At 45.6% G+C, this 19,198-nt stretch overlaps 1 protein-coding gene across 1 annotated transcript in view; it reads right to left on the minus strand.

Moving 5' to 3' along the window:
• Window positions 1-15,922, minus strand: part of malt3 (MALT paracaspase 3) — a 93,350-nt gene extending 77,428 nt beyond the window's left edge. Inside the window, exons 1-3 of the mRNA XM_048617026.1 lie at window positions 15,865-15,922; window positions 15,452-15,645; window positions 9,274-9,395 (exon numbers count right to left, since the gene is read on the minus strand). Coding sequence (XP_048472983.1) covers window positions 9,274-9,395; window positions 15,452-15,617 — 288 coding nt within the window. The 5' untranslated portion in view covers window positions 15,618-15,645; window positions 15,865-15,922. The remainder of the gene's footprint in view (window positions 1-9,273; window positions 9,396-15,451; window positions 15,646-15,864) is intronic.
• Window positions 15,923-19,198: the final 3,276 nt, after the last annotated feature.

The following is a 19,198-nucleotide window of genomic DNA, read 5'->3' on the forward strand; positions in this document are numbered from 1 at the left end:
ACCGGACTCAAAACATTAACTCTTTCTCCACAGATGCTGATGTTTTGAGTCCGGTATGACTCTTTCCAGAGTTCTGAACAAGATTCACTGGATTAACTCTGTTTCTCTCTCCACAGATGCTGCCAGACGTGCCGAGTTTCTCCAGGAAACTGAATTTGGTTCAGATTTCCAGCATTCTTGGTATTTTGCTTAGAGGCAAATTAAGCTGATCATGTTTCACGAGGCAGGAAACATAAGCTGCAAACAACAAAAAACAGGATTCATTCTGTGTGGCGTCTTTACACTGAGTGGCATTTTTAACTGGAGTAGTATTTGCACAGATATGGCGAGTGGAGGAACGCCCTGGGAACGAAAGTAACAAATTACGGGGAATTGAAGAGGGGTAATTTGAATATTTTATTTCCCTTATTTCCAGTCAATCAGCCAATCAGCCAACACCTCTGTAAAATGTTACCACATTAAAGACCGCTTGTGTGCTTAGGTTTTCAGGTAACAATGCAGGAATCCCTGCTTGCAACCACAATCAATCATTCAGTAAGGTCACCAGGTACTCAAACAGGTCTCCAGCACTATTACTGTTCTGTACACTGACCACATGTAGCATTGCACAGCTTTATCTCCAAGTTGCTGTCTTTATATCAACTCAATACTTCCAGGTGCACTGGCTCGTTGGCAGCATGGGTCAAAACTGAGCCTGAAGGTGGTGGGTTCAAGCCCCACTCCACAGGCTGGAGTGCCAAGTCTGGGCTGACACTCCAGCGCAGTACTAAAGGAGTGCTGCAGAGTCAGCAGTACAGTCTTTCAAGTGGTACATTAAGCTCTCTCTGTCTACAGTCAAGAAAGCACACCAACGCCTCTTACCAACTTTTACAGACGCCCCACAGAAAGCATTCGATCCGGATGCATCACAGCATCATTCAGCAACTGCTCTGCCCAAGCCCACAAGAAGTTACAGAGAGTTGAGAGTGTAGCCCAGGTCATCATGCAAACCAGTCTCCCTTCCACTGACTCTGTCTACAGTTCCCACTGCCTCAGGAAAGCAGCCAACATAATCAAGGACGCCTCCCACCCCACTTATACCCTCTTCCATCGCACAGAAGATACAGAATTTGAAAACACGTACCAACAGATTCAAGAACAGCTTCTTCCCTGTTAGACTTATGAACAGATTTCTCATATATTAGAGTTGATATTCCTCTGCACCTTTCCTGTAGCTGTGACACTATATTCTGCGTTCTGTTCTATTACTCTGATGTGCTTATGTAAGTGCGATTTGTCTGGATAGCATGCAAAACAATACTTTTCACTGTATCTCAGTAAATGACAATAATAAATCACATCAAATCAGCTGAGTACAAAAATCCCATTCCCTCTAATGGAGAAGCGGAGAGGAGATCTCCCTTGCTGCTCCTGCCACAATTTATTCCTCAAACAATATCACTGGAACAGATCTGGTTATCAGCATATTGTAATTTATGGGAGCTTGCCGTGTACATATTTCCATAGTTACAATGGTTTTGGCACTTTAACAATACTTTGGTTCTAAAGTGCTATGGGCCATCCAAAGGTCATAACAGCTGGGACAGAAATACAAGTGCTTTTATTCAATCAAGCCTCTCTCAATACCTGAGCGAGAAGTCACGAACCTGCCTTTATCTCTACTGCTCTCTGATCAGACACTGTGGGTGGCACGGTGGCTCAGTGGTTAGCACTGCTGCCTCACAGCACCAGAGACCCAGGTTCGATTCCACCCTCGGGCAACTGTGTGTGGAGTTTGCACATTCTCCCTGTGTCTGTGTGGGTTTCCTCTGGGTGCTCCAGTTTCCTCCCACAAAAATGTGCATGTTAGGTAGATTGGCTGTGTTAAATTGCCTCGTAGTGTCCAAGGATGTGCAGGCTAGGTAAAGCGGGTTAGTGCAGACTTGATGGGCTGAATGGCCTCTTTCTACACTGAAGGTATTCTATGATTTAATATACCTCAATTACACCCAAGTGAACTGGACATTGTGGGGATCTTTCACTTATTGAAGTTCTGTGTTACCAGCTTACTGGATTGTCCTACCACATAGCTACTGATTTATTACTGCATATTGAAGTGGTCTCTTCTCCAATAGTGCGTCCCAAAGCCTCGCTTACTCTTTGTCACGTCATGGATCCTACTCCACAGGCACTGCTGCACAAAGCCATAAGACCATAGGATGTAGCAGCAGAAGTAGGCCATTTGGCCCATTGAGTCTGCTCCATCGTTCAATGAGATCATGGCTGATCTGATAATCATCTCCACCTTCCTGACTTTTCCCCATAACCCTTCATTCTCTTACTGATCCAAAATCTGTCCCTCTCAGCCTTGAATAGACTTAACGAGCCAGCCTCAGAACAGCCCTTTGCATTTAAGGATTCCACAGATTCACTACTTTCCAGGAAAAGAAATTCATCCTCATCCGTCCTAAATGGGCGACCCCCCTTATTCTGACATTACTAGATGCCTCATGAACTTGATAACTTTGGGAATATTCTTTTCAGCCCCAGCCAACTGGGTCAAAATCCCAGAACGCCCTCCTCAGGAGCATCGTGGGTCTACCTACACTCCACGGACTGCAGTGGTTCAAGGAGACAGCTCACCACCACTTCTGAAGGACGATTAGCGATGAGCAATAAATGAGCCATTTGTCAAAGACACCGCTATCCCATGAAGGAAAAGAACATTGAGAAGTTTCTCGTAATTGTTGCCAGTTTTGTTTTGTGGCAATGGGTCATTATAAAACAGTGACTGTACCTCAAATATGGTTCACAGATTGTGAAGCACATGGGGGTGTCCCAATGATGTCAAAGGTGCTCCAAAAATGAAACTGTTTTTTTTCCATATAAAATATCCAGATCCACAAACTGGGATTTCTAACCTCCCTCACCTCACACACGGAGGTAAAGAATTAGCCAAGGCTATGAGCAACCATGCTGTCATTGGAAAATTGATGGAAGGAAATGGGGTTGACAGTCAAAGAAATTCTCCAGCTCAGGAATAACGCCGCGTCTTCGAAATAAAGTCACTGCTTTAAAAGTGATGCCAATTCACCCCCTCAGTGATCCAGCTGATATGTTTGGTGGAGAATATAAGATCATGGCCGAGACTATTGAAAGGTGAGGGAGGCTGAATGGTCTAATCCTAACTCGTGAGGCCATATAAGGTGGGGCTGACCAGGCAGCGGAGGGCAAACCTGGTGGATGCACAAAGGTTTAGAAAAGGCGGAGAAACTGAAGCATCCAATGGGACAAGGGGCGGGGGGGGGGAGAAAAGAGTTGGTGGTGGTGGGGGAACAGAGACTGAAGACTTTGGCAAGAAGTAGAAGAAAATTTTCTTTACTCGGTGCCCATGTGGGTGGCAGCAGCAGGGACAGCGAATGGCTTCACAAGGAAATTGGACAGACATGCGAGGGAAACGGTGCGGAAGGGGAGGGGAGAAGACACTTGTTAGATCTCAGCTGCAATACTGCCCACAGTCCTCTGCACTTTGTGATGGAAAGGATGTGAACACATTGGAGAGAGTGCAGAAGAGGTTTACAAGAATGGTCCCAGGGATGAGGAACTTCAGCAATATGGGCAGTTTGGAGAAGCTGGGTCTTTTCCCCTTGAAGAGAAAGCAGCTGAGAGGAGATCTAATTAAGGTTTTCAAAATCATGAGCGGGCTGGATAGAGTATGTAGGGTGAAACTGTTCCTGGCTTGTAAAATGGAACAGGAACGAAGAGCACAGATTTAAAGTGATTTGGCAAAAGAGTGGCAAGAGAGAAATCTTTTTCACACACAGTAGCATAGGTTCAATTCCCCTAACAGCTGAGGTCACCAAAGACCCAACCATCTCAACCTCGCCCCTCACCTGAGGCCATTCCTTCAGTGTCGCTGGGTCAAAATCTTGGAATTCCCTCCATAAGGGCATTGTGGGTCAACCCACAGCACATGGACTACAGCTCAACACCACCTTCTCAAGGGCACCTAGGGATGGGCAATAAATGTTGGCCTTGCCAGCAATGCCCACATCCCATGAATGAATTAAATATATAAACATATAGGCCCGATCAGAGAGATGGCAGATTTCCTTCCCATGGGACGTTGATGAACTAGACAGAGGGAGCATTGGTAAAAACATCAGCTCCATTTACGTACAGACACTGAGTTTCCATACACTGTAATAATTGGCCCACCAATCACATGGACTTCCGCTTCCGGAGTTGCTATGTGCACGGTCCTCGGAGGCACATGCAGCCAGGAAGAAAATTAGAGGGAACACTGGGTTTTACGACAGCAGTCAATACTAGAATAAGGCTTTTTTGTTAGTTTCAAGTCTTTTCTTGAATTCAAATTTCACCATCTGTCACAATGGGATCTGAACCCATGCCCCCACAACACTAGCGCAGAGCTCTGGATTAGTAGCTCAGTATCATTGACACTATGCAATGTAGGACTGACATATCATCACACCACAGCAAGATACCACAGGCACTAAGGGGATAAGTGACTTTGAGACATATTGCTGGTGATGGCATATTGGCCAGGACCCGCCAACTCCAACAATCATGGAATCCCTTCAGTGTGGAAGCAGGCCATCCAGCCCATCAAGTCCACACTGACTCTAAAAAGCATCCCAGACCACCAAGCTACATCCACCAACCCCCCCAACCCTACCCTATCCCAGTAACTCCGCATTTCCCATAGCTAGTCTACTGAGCCTGCACATCCATGGACACCAATTTAGAATAGTCAATCCACTAACAATGCCACTCGGGCTTCCACATTCACTGGAACGGAGTAGCAGGGTCTCACTTTAGTTCCACATTTGAAAGACGGCGCTTTAAACAGTGCAGCACCACCTCAGCACTGCACGGGACTCACTGACACCCCCACAAACCCTGTGCCCATGTGGCAAGGGCAAAAACTCTTCACTATCTGAGAGAGGCAACAGTGCTTCCCACCCAACAGTGCTCACAGCCTCAAAGTCTGCCGGAGTGCTCTGGTTTAATATTTTTTAGCTTTAAGAGAAAGCCCATTGTCTCTGTTGCCAGGGAGAGCCAGGGTTTGAGACGGAGTATGGGATACCTCATCGGGATCTGACAATCAGGGTTCTGAGTAGTTGACAGTATGGGCTGAAGCAGTAGCATCCCATCATATACTGGTGAAGGAAGTTGTGATGCACACCACGAGGAAACTGCCTTCCTTTATACGTTTTAAAAATAGACTCCATTGGCTAAACAGTGAGTTAAGTGCACAGGCACAGGCACACAAGCATTCATTAAACTATTTTAGGAGCAGCGGAACAGCTATTTCATGACCCCTGAACTGTTGAAGGAACAGTAACCAACTTTCAAAGCAAAATAAGTTTAGTAATTGAGTGAGCTTGAAGGACTTCAGCCTGAGCTTCCTCTCCAGTCGCCTGTGTGTGCTCACATCGTTCTTAGGGAGACAGATTTGTGGCTGACAAAATGACTCACGATATACAGCGACTCACAAGTATGTCAAAGATGGTTAATCAGTGAAACAGAAACCTACATTTTCAGATCCGCTTTGTTTCACACTGGCTTTAACTCGATTTATTATTTTCTAACTGGTTAATACCAGAATTTAGGCTGGACAGTCAAAAGTTCCAAGGTTGTGTTGCTAAGGGGCAAGACAGAACTTTGCGAGAGGCAAGATGCTTCTTGTTTTATACTGACTTCTTCATTAGGACACGGAGCTAGTGGTCTTTGTGACTTGCATGTCAAAGGCTCCAAATCGCTGTGACCAACCATCCTATGGTCAGCCACAAGGATTCCTGTCTTCGAGGGGAGATAACAAACCCTTTAGAATGTGGGATTCACTCACCCAACAGTAGAGTGGAGCAGGCCCTGTCTTTAAGGAAGGGTCACTCGACCTGAAACCTGATTTTTCTCCAGATGCTGCCAGACCAGCTGAACTTTTCCAGCAATTTCCACTTTTGTTTCTGTCTTTGAGGAAGCCTGGGTGAACAATCGACCAGATTGACTCATTGAAAGCGATGGACATTCTCACTGAGGTGCAGGAGTGCTGTCCTCTCAGCTCCAGGTAACCCACTAAGTGAACACCCTATGTATTAGGCTCATTTTGGTAGCAAGGCCCTTAGTGACCCAGTTCAGGCGAACTGTGAACTTTTGACCTTCAAACTTAATATTCTGGCACCTTCGTTCCTTCAAACCTCTGCAGAATTCTTACACACACTTGAATATCTCTACAATGGTTGAAGAACACATTGAGACGTTTGTAAGGGGGGGGCGCTTCTGAAAGAGACTATACACTCATGGTCTGGCAAATGGTATTCTCCCGTTGAATGTTTTAGTGGTTTGGTTAGGGTACACATCAGTGTCCATCTGTCAAGTAACCAGCTGACCAAGATTATTAAAAGAACACCCTGGAGCCTCTCACCTGGTGAAAACAGTTGTGATCTAAGCATCTAAAATGATTCTTGTTTTGATAACTAGTGGAAAGTTTGACTTGAAAGCAGGGCAATGAAATCAACACTTCACACAAGTTCCTCACTTCATTTCTAACAAACCCCTGAGATCTGCCCCTCTACCTGAGCACATTGCTCACTGACTCCTTCATCCAGGTGTTTGGGTAAATAAGGCACTCCATCCTCTTAAACTACTGGATTATACATCCTTTAAATCCACCCGTTTGCTCTAATGCACCTCACTGGAACCCAGGCCTTTTATAGATTCCAACGTCGGCATACAAATTGAGCTGGAGTCTCTCACATGACCTCTGTGGTTACTGTCTTCAAGATTTCACATGGTTTAAGCATTAAATAAGGCATGGGATCTCGGATACATCCTCTTGGCTTTTAAGTTCCCAGGGGCACACATCGAAAATTAGGTTCCACAGGGTTGGGTGCCTGCAATTTTTAAAAATTTATTCACAAATACTGCCAGCCAGGTCAGTATTAGATTCCTGTTTCCAGATTAATAGTCAACCACATTGCCAATGGTCTGGAGTCACATGTAAGCCAGACCAGGTAAGGATGGCAGATTTCCTTCCGCTAAAGGAACCGGGTGGGTTTTTTCCAACAATCGATAGTGGTTTCAAGATCATCATTCAACTCGTAATTCCAGAATTTTATTGGATTCAAATTCCACTATCTGCAGGATTCAAACCTGGGTCCCTGGATCAATGGTCTAGCGATAATACCATTAGGCCAACACCTCCCTATTGAAATGGAATGGTATCCTCATCAAATCAGCGAAACATTCAGAGGCAGAAACTTCATTTACCAGCCACCGACAGTATGTTCACTTTCATCCCAACCCCTTCCTCCTGCACAAACCTCTCAATGCATCCTTCAATTAAACTCAGACTTTGATGTCAAATTTGGAGATAGCCAAGTGTGCATGTTATTTCTGCAGAGGTGACAGGCAATGCAGGAGGAGAACAGGAACCAGACTTTAAGCCTGAAGGTCAAAAGTGAACTGCAAAACAAACAAACACACCGTGCCCAATTACTCAATGGACACTCAGACAACGTTAACATTGTGTATCAGGAACTGAAATACAGTAGCGGGGTTTACTTCAACATGTATAGTAGAATTAAATCACTGGGAACTTCAGGTCACAAAAGCCCCAGAGCAGTTAATTGGCAAAAATGTGACAATGAACTTTTCAGTTCAATCTGAGCAACCTTTGGTCCTGTGGGTTGACCTTGAGCTGCAGGTCGAACATGTCCATAGCAACACGGGAATAGGAGGTCATTCTGTCCACCCAATTAGAACATGGCTGACTGGTACCTTAATTCCATCCTTCTGGTTCCTTGAACAGTGAGCCATTCACAAGGAGCTCGACATTGGAAGGCTGTATCCACCTGCAGGACAATCTCAAAAGCTTCCTGAGGAGAAGGTCTGTCTGATTACCTCAGACCAGAGAGGGGAGATTTCTTCCCTCAAGAGGGTGGTAAATCCTCTCTCCCCCAGAGGATCGTGGGCACGTGCCATTGTTGAATACATTTAAGGTTGGGACAGAGAGACCTCTTTTATTCAGGGAATTAAGGGAAATGGGGAATAAACCCTGCCTCCCCCCCGAGACTATCCATGACCATCTAGATCTGGGTCTGCGTGGGATGTTTTCAGAGGGTCAGTGCAGACCCAATGGTCTCTTTCCACACCGCAGGGATTCTATGGATTTGTCATATTGCACAAGAAAACAAAAAAGTTTGCCTTTTTACTTCTTGTGCTAAATATCCGTGACCTCCTCCAGCACCACAACCCTCCTGGTGAACTGGCTATTTTTACAACTTCACGTTCCTCCAATTCTGAAGAAGGGGCACTGGACTTGAAACGTTAACTCTGCTTTCTCGCTCCACAGATGCTGCCAGATGTTGAGCTTCACCGGAAATTTCTGGTTTCGTCCCTCCAATACCGACTGCTTCTGCTCCAGAAACCTTTCACCCTGCTGTCGGCGGCCAGACCTAGTGAGGTCCCAAACTCTGGAAATCATTCCCCAAGTCACTTTGGCTCTATACTGCACCCTCTATTTTGAATACGTTCCTGAAAACTCCACTCTGACAACTTCAGACCACTTGGCCCAAATTTCAGGGGGCTAAGTAGGGTGAACCGCCATTGGATAAAAGCCAACATTGGGACAATAGTCCTCACCACAGCATCCTTCAGATCCCCACTCCACCCCCTGTATGCTCCTCTTTGTTCAAACTGAACCTAAGGCCAGTTAAACCCTTGCATGGTAGGTCGATTTTCATTGTAAATGCTTCCCAATTGGCACTCAGACCAAAGTGTCATTTCCTTCCTCAGTGGGGGCCAGTCTCTGAGGGGTCATGTGCTGGGCATCAGGCTAAGAGTTGCCTGCAGATTGGGTTAAGTCTACATTGTCTGGGACCTCTTGTCACCCCAGAGATGAAGATTTTTTTTTAATTCATTCACAGGACGAGGGCATTGCTGACTAGGCCAACGTTTATTCTCATCCTAATTGCCTAGAGGGCATTTAAGAATTAACCACAATTGCTGTGGGTCTGGAGACCAGGTAAGGCCAGCAGATTTCCCTTCCTAAAGGACATTAGTGAACTAGGTGGGTTTTTCCTGACAATGGATTCATGGTCATCATTAAATAGATTTAGGGATGGGTGGAGTATACAAGTAGTTTTAAATTTCAGGCAAAGTGATGATTCCAGTAAAAGGAGTCATTTCATTCAGTCAAGGTGAGATTGTTAACAAACGTCAACGAACTGCAGTCTATGAAGATTCTCATAGCCCGATAATGTTACTTACCTCCTCTTGGCCTTTAAACCACTGGTACTGCAGAGGGCTAGGTCCAACAGCAACACACTGGAGAGTTACAGGACACCCAGCTGGGACAGAGGCAGACTCTGGCTGCTTTGTGATCACAATACCTGCAGGGGGTGAGAGACCCAGGTCTCGTTAAAAATCAGAAATATTTTACTACCGCGCAAACAAATAAACAAAGGAATGAGCCTGAAACTGCAGAGCTATCACTGAAGGCTCTTCTCACCAGACACGCAGTTACAGAATGCTGAAATAACACTACAGAGGCCGGTATCTGTCACCAAGTTCCCCCTTTATTTACACATGAACTGTCTTTGACTATAGTACTACTTCACACAAAGTCAGGCACCAGAGTGTCAGAATCCCTGACATTCACCCTTTTATATCAGCCAGGGCTGTTTGGACCAGATTAAAGCTCCAATCAGAGAGCTCCATTGGTTGACCTCATTACAATCACTACCAATGCAGTGTTTTAAAGAATGCAACACCCTGACAATAATCTTGAGTGGCAATTTTGACCCGATTCAACGGTTAAACGACAAACAGAATCAGGTGTAAACACTGGCTTCACACATCTCTGATTTTTAACATTTCAGCAGAATATGGGTCCTCGTGACAAGTCCACTTCACATCATCCCTAGCACATTTCCAACACAACTAGTTTAGTTCATCAGATCCACACAATGTTCACTTTAGCAGGGGGGAAAGAAAGACCTATTATTTAAAAGGAGAACTTCTGCAGAATTCCAAGGTGCAGAGGAATCTGGGTGCTCCCCAGTGCATGACTCACAAAAAGTTAGTACATGGGTACAGCAAGTATTTAACGTGGTTACTGGGATGCTATCCTGTATTACGAGAGGAATTGAGCAAAGTAGTAAGGCTGTCATGCTCCAGTTATAAACGACTTTGTAAGACCACATCTTATATACTGTGTGCAGTCTTCTCATTAAAAGGAGGGATGGAAATGCATTGGAAGTGATTGAAAGGAGGTTTATTAGATCGATGCCTGGAATGAGTGGGTTGTCTGATGAGGAAAGGCTGGGCTTGATTCCACTGGAGTTTAAAAAGAGCGAGAAGTGATATGATTGAAATGTGCAAAACCCTGAACTGTCTCGACAAGGTGAACGTGAAAAGGATGTTTTCTCATTGTGGGAGAGTCCAGAACTAGGCAACAGCGTCTTAAAATTAGGGACCACCCTTTTAGGAACAGAGATGAGGGGAGCCATGCTTGTGATCCTGAGGCTGAGCGATATAATGGGACAGAGACTATCCTTCAAAACCAAAACACTGTCAGACAACTGAGGGCAAATAGTTGTTTGACCATCCTGTCCCTTCTCTTATAGTACAGTATCTTCCGTTTTCCTGATGGCTACCTCAACAGCATCTTCCCGGTCCTTTCTCCACCCCTGAACCCAAACGAGTCTCAGTCTCTCTTCAATCAGTCATGGACATAACTCCATCATTCACCTGCTTTCTGCATCTTGGATCCTCTGATCCAATGGAGCTGGGTCTACGTGTCTTGGCACAGGTCATGTAGAGTGGAGTTACATCTGAGCCTCCAATCTGGCTATTCCTTCCATTGGTGTTTCTTCTTTTTGGGATCTTGCTGTGCATTCATGTGACTTTCAACATCTGAAAAGGAATCTGGTCACTGAGGGAAAATCTAAGTTCCTCTTGTAACCCTCTGGTAGCTATTTTGGCGAGGTATGATCAATGGATTTGAAAAGCGTTACACAAGAACAACAAAGGTGCAGGGCTGGATGAACACAGCAGGCCAAGCAGCATCATAGGAGCAGAGAGGCTGACGTTTCGGGCCTAGACCCAAGGAAATGGCTCGGAAATGGAAATAGTCATTTTCACACACATTGCTGGAGAAACTCAGCAGGTCTGGTACCATCTGTGAAGAGAGAAACAGAGCTAACATTTTGTGTCCGGTTTAACTTGCATTCTGAAGAAGAATCTTATCGGACTTGAAACATTAACTTTATTTCTCTCTCCACAGATGCTGCCAGACCTGCTGAGTTTCTCCAACGTTCTCGGTGTTTGCTTCAGATTTCCAGTATCTGCACTATTTTGCTTTTACTGAAGTGACTTTTCCGGGTGATTTCGGGATTAAACCTCATTGTTACCCACCAACAACCTCACACCCAATGCTGTAACACGGCTGTTACAAAAGTCACATTTATTTTAAGTGTTAGATAACAAGGTGTAGAGCTGGATGAACACAGCAGGCCAGGCAGCATCAGAGGAGCAGGAAAGCTGACATTTCAGGTCTTCTGAAGAAGGGTCCAGACCCAAAACATCAGCTTTCCTGCTCCTCTGTCCCGAGACAGTAGATACGTTCAATTATATTTTGAAGTCCTCAGCTGAGTTGACCATTGCAAATACATATCACCCCTCTGGTAAAGGCATTTTTCTGATTATTATTAAACTGGTCAGGGTCCACAAAAGATTTACCAGGATGTTGCCAGGAATGGAGGGTTTATGATATAAAAATAGACTGGGGCTTTGTTCACTGGAGTGTAGGAGGTTGAGGGGTGACCTTATTCAGATTTATAAAATCATGGAGGGGCATTGGTAACGTGAATAATAAGAGTCTTTTCCCAAGGATGGGGGGAGTTCAAAACTAGGGGGCATGTTTTCAAGCTGAAAGGAGAACATATAAAAAGGACACAAAGGGGCAACTTTTTTTTTTTTTTTGCACAGAGTGATTGGCGCGTGGAATGAACTTCCAGAGAAAGTGGTGGATGCAGGTACAGTTACAACATTTAAGAGACATTTGGATAAGTTCACAAAGGGAAAGGTTTGGAGGGATATGGCCCAAGTGCAGGAAGGCAGGTCTAGTTTAGTTTGGGATTATGGTTGGCATGGACTGGTTGGACCGAAGGGTCTGTTTCCATGTTGTATGACTATATAATGTTATAAATTTTGTTTGCTTCTGGTCCAATACATCCTAAAGCAAAATTATATGTTTACAATGAGTTTAGACTTTATCTATCCTCTCTCTAGGCTGCAAGTTTCTCTCTCCTCGTAATTCATTCTTCCCTCAGGCTTGGGATCATTTTTATTACTGCCTCTCTCAAACCAATTCAATATGCATATCTTTTGAAATGGTGCAAGTGCATAATACCTCAAACATAGGGCTCTCACAACAGGTCAGTCCACTGCATTTTGAAAACAACTGTCTGCACTGTGAAAAAGGCTACTCTGAGGTTTACGTGCTCGAGTTGAGCCTGGGGTCTGAACTCTTGACCTTCTGACTCAAGACTAGTGTGCTACCACTGAGTCACATCCTACAATAAACGTCAACAACTTCCTGAAGTTTGCTGTGGAAAGTGTGATCCTTGTCTTGCACCTCTTGGATTTCAGTCTCCCCTTGCTACATCAGTGAGAGGATGGGACTGCGTGATAGTGGATGGGTGTGGAAGATGTAAAATCAGTCTCTGTACCATACACCCTGCAGCTTTGGTGAATGCAGCAGGAAGGTTTAGGCGACACAGGAATGATGAGGTGACCCTTTTAGAAGATGCTGGCTACGCTCTGCCATTTTCTACCCATGAGCTGATTTAACCCTGACTGTGGCGAATCAGTTAATGCTCACTGAATAAAATCGGGCAAGGATTGGCCTAGTGGTGTTATCACTGGATTGTTTTCCAGGTATCCTGATAATGTCTGAGGGATTCGGTTTGAATCCCGCCACGGCAGATGGTGGATTTTGAATTCAGTAAACAAAAATCTGGAATTAAGAGTCTAATGACCATGGATCCATTGGGCCACATTTATTATTTCTGACCTTGGTCAATTGTTGGAAAAACCCATCTGGTTCACTAATGTCCTTTAGGGAAGGAAACTGCCTGGTCTGGCCTTCACGTGACTCCAGACCCACAGCAATGTGGTTAACTCTTAACTGCCCACTGGGCAATTAGTGGTGGGCAATAAAAGCTGCCTAGCCATCGATGCCCTCATCCCGTCAATGAATAAAGAGGAAAAAAGAAAGCGCTTGGAATTTTATCAGGATTCCTTCTTGGAATTTTGATGGCAGTTTGGCAGAGATCCTGATTACAGCTTTAAAGTCCTCATTCACAGTTGTGGTTGCATTCATGAGCATTACAAATTTAAATGAAATATCGGTTTCCATAGAGAACAGTGTCAAAATTATAGTTAGGTTCTTGTCAGAAAAAGAAGCAAATATTAAAACTCAACAACAGCCAAGCTGAAATATTTTACATTGATCAAATTTTACACTGCTAAGTGAAATAACTTTTGTATTAAGTTTAAGAATGTAAAGGAAAATGCAACTTCCTTCTTGGAGCATCTCCTGCCAACAATCCTGCTCCCCAGACCTCCCAATCCCTAAATCCTCGCCATCACACCCCCACTCCCTGAACTCTGAGCAGTGCAACACTTTGGGGCCCACAATTCCACAATCCCAGAGCTCAGGCATTGGATTGGATCCGGATCTTGAACAGGATTGCAAGTCCAGGAAAGGGAAGAGGCGAGAAAGTGAGAGAGGCAGTGGAAGGTTTTATGAGAGGGGCACAGGAAAACAGCCTGCAAATCAGGGGTGCTGGAGTGGGGTGGAGGCCGTTACTAAATGTGCCAATCAGATAACACAGGAAATGAAGTGAAAACAAATTTCTGCTGCATTCAATGAGATTACAGACCTCCACCCCACCAACGACTTATTGTGAAACAATGTCCAGTGAAGACTGAATGCAACAGGAGACAAGTGCACAGCAAGGCTCATCTCGTAATTCAGAGATAGTAGGAACTGCCGATGCTGGAGTCTGAGATAACACACTGTGGAGCTGGAGGAACATAGCAGGCCAGGCAGCAACAGAGCAGCAGGAAAGCTGACGTTTCGGGTCTGGACCCTTCTTCAGAAAATAGCAGAAAATTTTCTAAAGAAGGGTCCAGACCCAAAATGTCAGCTTTCCTGTTGCTCTGATGCTGCTGGCCTGCTGTGTTCCTCCAGCTCCGCACAGTGTTATCTCCTCTCATGATTCGGTTGGTAAGGGCACAGAAGGGTCAGTGTTCGAGTCCCACTCCGTAGACCTGAGCTCAAAACTGAAGGCTGGCATTCCCAGTGCAGTACTAAGGGAGTGGTACACTGTCAGAGGTGCCGACATTCAGATCAGATATAAAGAAAAGTGACCCAATCTGCCATCTTGGGGGTGGAACGGGGTAGGGGAAAGAACGTTAAAGATCCATGATATTGTTTTGTAGAACAGGGCAGTATTCCCCTTCACTGATCAGCTGGTTAGTCCGGACACTTGCATCTACACCCCACCCGACCATCTGCTTTTACTTAATGTCCTGTTCATCTGCCTTACATCAACATCAGCTTCAGTCTGCAAACACTCTGTCACAAACATCACCTAACTACCCCCAGGTCACCTCTACTTTCTATTCGCAGCACTTCCCCATCGCTCCCCCGCATCCTACTTTGCCCTCGAGAAGAAATCTCTGGAGTTTCTCAGTTCTGAGAAAACCGACACTTTCTGGATGTCACTTTCTTTTTTTAAAAAAAAGTTTCGTTTTGCTTTGCCATTTTCAACACCTAAGCTCGTCTTGCCATTTGCATGTTTAGCTTTTAGCGTAATTTTTAGTATATATCTCAGCATCCACAATTCAAATTTAATCATTATTATATTGCTGCTTGAGAGAGTTTAGAGTCATAGAGGTTTACAGCATGGAAACAGGCCCTTCAGCCCAACTTGTCTGTGCTGCCCAGTTTTCATAATTAATCTAGTCCCGCTGGCCTACATATCCCTCTGTACCTACACCATCCATGCACCTGTTTAAATGTTTCTTAAATGACAAAATTGTACTCGATCCCACCAGTACCTCTGGCAGCCCATTCCAGACACTCACCATCCTCTGTGAGAAACAAATTGCCCCTCTGGACCCTTGTGTCACTCCCCTCTCACCTGAAAACCTGTAGGCTATCTACATTACCTATGTCTCATGATTTTATAGACCTCGGTAAGGTCACCCCTCAGCGTCCTACACTGCAAGGAGAAAAGTACCAGCCTATCCAGCTCATTGTGTACGAATTGGCTGTTCCCTTACCACACATCACCACATTACAACCATAAACACATTTCACTTCCAGTCACGTAATCAAGCCTCTCTTTCTTCGGTATTTAATCTTGTCTCTTACCTGTCCTCTCTCTGGACTGTAGAGTTGAGTTCTTTTTAGACCGCTCCCCCCAGCTCATTCTCCTCTCGGCCAGAATCTTTTTCAGTTCCCTCGTTTGCGCCTTTTCAGGGGGAAGGCTGTCTGTGCATCTTTCTGGCTTTGTTAAGGCAGGAAGATGACTGTTCATTAAACAAGGATGCAGCAGTGTTATGTGACTGGAAAGTGAGAGCGAGAGAGAGAGAGAGAAAGAAAGAGTGAGCTTGCATTTACAAATTCTCATATTAGTCACTCAGCAGGCCAACTAACCTCCTGATCCTCCAGGATAGGAGAAGTAAAAGCAAACAGCACAACCACATCCGCGTCCATTTATAGAGGCACACTGGGCTCAGACCCAAGCTTGGAAAAGTCCCTAGGTTTCCAGTGCTTTGGCATACCCTGCACAAATCAGCTTCCAGCAACACAGTCACCACACCTCTCCACACTCTAAGGTACTCTCAGGCTGTACGGCAAGATATTATTTCTTGACAGTCATTTCGAAAAAGGAAGATGCCCCACACCTCCACATTGAAGGGCATTATGTACAGGATAGCTCAGAAACTCTGAAGATTGATTTGCCTTTGGAGGCTGAAGCACTTTAAATCAATTTGTCCCTTCTGGTTTGTAGCCAATAAAGTTGATGGTTTCATTGGTGGTCATGCGGGGATGGGTGGAGGGGTTGAAATATCTTTCGGTATGCACAAGTTACCGGCTGCGATGTGAGCTGTGACAGTGGGACGCACAATATAAACAGAAGCTCTCCTCCTTTCGGACCAAGAGTAGAATCCCTCTGCAGTGGGAACAAGGCATTGGGAGTCGATCAGGATGCAGTGCAGCCGAGGCACTGCCGAAAGCAGGGCCCATCACACAGACTCATCTGGCTATACACGGCGACACCAGGCTTACACAGTGCCAATCAGATTGATCGCAGTCACTGCTGCAGGGGACTAAACTGACTTTACAAACATAGATTGTATCACATCATTCTCCAGAACTCTGTATGGCAAATAAAGCGGCAATAATTAGACGATTTGGTTGCTAAGAGAGACAGGAGTTCTGTTCGCTGCAGCTCATTGAGTGAGGATGACTGTCAGGGCCCTTATAACACAGTGGTAGTGTCCCTGCCTCTGAGCCAGGAGGACTAGGTTCAAGTCCCGCCAGCTCCAGAGGTGTGTAAAATTATCCCTGAACAGACTGATTAGGAAATATCTGAACTGTTTGCTGTCAATCTCCTCCACCCTCAAACTCATTGCCGACACAGCAGTGCCTGTCCTCTTCAATGACCTGACTGTTGTAAAGTCCCACCTGGCATACCAACACCCTCTGGGCACTAAATCCAACCAAATTCCCCGGTTTGACCATAAGTGACTCCAGGCCAGCTGCAATCTCATTGACTCTTCACTGCCCTGCCTGCTCCCTCAACTCCCGAAACACCACACTCCGTCACACAATAGCATGACTGAACAGCCAGTTAAGGATTAAAGGGAATGTAGCAACTGGTACTGACCTGGGCATCAGGGATACCAATGACAGGCGTCCCTGCACATGCCCTCTTCATGAGTATTTGGAACCTCGTGCACACGTCCCATAGGCCAGTCAAGCACAGTCATACGCAGACTCACTGAATCAGGCAGCACAAGTCTGGGACTCTTCCTTCACCATGTCTTGGTTTGTCCTGCCCACCTACAGGACAGACCTAGCAGGTCTGGAGTAGGTGGGTCTTTAGCTCAGGAGGTATGGACATTACACTGTGCCACAAACTCTGGGTGGGAGACCTTAATAATGCCCACCCAGGATCACTAAGTCTAGATGGTCTGTGGCTGGTAGCAAGGGAACCAACAAGAAGAGAAATTAACTATTGCTTATCTACCTATCATAGGTACATCTGTCCATGGCAGTATTGATTGGAGTGACCACCACAATGTCTTTAAGGAGACAGTCCAGTCTCCACATTAAAGATACCTTCCATCGTGTTCTCTAGCACCAACTGCGGTGAATGGGACAGATTCCAAAACAAGAAAGCAGCTCAAACCTGGGCAGTGAGCCATCGCTAGCAGCAGAATTGCAGTCACCACAGTCTGCAACCTCATGGCCCAGTCTATCCTCCACTCTACCCCTACCATCAAGCCAAGGGATCAATTCTGGTTCAGAGGAGTGCAAGAGGGCATGCCAGGAGCAGCACCAGGCCTGGCTGAAAATGAGGTGCCAGCCTGGTGAAGTTACAACACAGGACCACTTTCATGTCAAACTGCAGAAGTAGCAAATGATAACGTGACAAGTGAAACAGTATGACAGGGCCAAAAGATCCAACAACCAACTGATCGGGAAGTTCAAAGCGCTGCAATCACACACTCAGACGTTGGTTACAATACAAGAGGCTCTTTGGCCCATCATTTCTCTACCTTTTCACCAAAGCCCTGAAGATCATTAGGAAACTATCCAATTCCCACAACGAATCCACCTCCAGTACGCTCTCAGGCAGCACGGATTCTCAGATCCTCACCGCTCACTGCATTATTTTATTCTCATTCTCCGTAATTGTCCCCCCTCTCTGGTTCAGCACCGTGCTAACAATTTCCCGTGATCTCCTCTGTCCAGAATCCTCGGGATTTTGAGCACCTCTATTAAATCCCCTGCTCCACCTTCCCTTTTCTAAAAAAGGAAAGGGCCACAATTTCTCCAGACCCTCCACGTTAACATTGTTCATGTTAGTTAATCATTGACAGTGGGTGGCATTCCACCTGCAGTGCAGGACTCATCCTCAAAACCACCGTGAGAGAGGGACTCGTACTGTGGGCAGGGCTGGGGCTAAACCAAGGCAGAGACATTTGCAACCAGTTTCTGCCAGAAGTGCCAAGTGGATGATCCATCTCGGCCTCCTCCAGTGGTCCCCAGCATTCGCAGATATCAGGTTTCAGCCAATTCGATTCACTCCACATGATACTAAGAAACAGTTGGAGCCACTGGATAGTGCAAAGTCTAGGGGCCTGACAACATTCCAGCAATAGTACTGAAGACTTGTGTGCGTCAGAATTACTCAGGTAACCAGCCAAGCGATTCCAGCACAGTTACAATGCTGGTATCTACACAGCAATGTAAAACACTGGCCAGCACAATAAGCAGAACAAATCCAACCCAGCCAATGACACCCTATTCTACTCTGCAATAAACTGGGGGAAGATGTCATTCACCGTCCTATCAAGCAACACTTATACAGCAATAACCTGCTCAGTGACGCCCTGTTTGGGTTCCACCAGGGCCACCCAGCTCCTGGTCTCATTCCAGTCTTGGTCCACACAAAAGAGCTGGACAGCAGAGGCGAGGGGAGAGTGATTACCTTTGATAATGAGTGCGGCATTAATGAGCCTTAGTAAAATCAAAATTAATGGCAATTCAGAGGAGTCCTCTGCCAGTCACAAAGCAAGAGGGTAGTGGCTGCCAGAGGGTCAATCATTTCAGCCTCAACAGCCCCTCAGAATGGTGTCTTCTCTCCATCGATGAGGTCAGAAGTGGGGATGTTCACTGACTGTTGCACAATGTTCAGCACATTCGGAAGTCTTCGGATACTGCAGTAGTCCACATCCAAATAGAGCAAGAACTGCGTAATATCCACCTTTGGACTGACAAGTGTCAAGTCACATTCACGCCACACTAATGCCAGGCAATGACCATCTCCAGTAAGAGAGAACCCAACTATCAGCTTTTGACATTCAATGGCATTATCATTAATTC

The sequence above is a fragment of the Rhincodon typus genome, chromosome 36 (assembly GCF_021869965.1).
Source record: "Rhincodon typus isolate 14 chromosome 36, sRhiTyp1.1, whole genome shotgun sequence".
Taxonomy (NCBI): Eukaryota; Metazoa; Chordata; class Chondrichthyes; order Orectolobiformes; family Rhincodontidae; genus Rhincodon; species Rhincodon typus.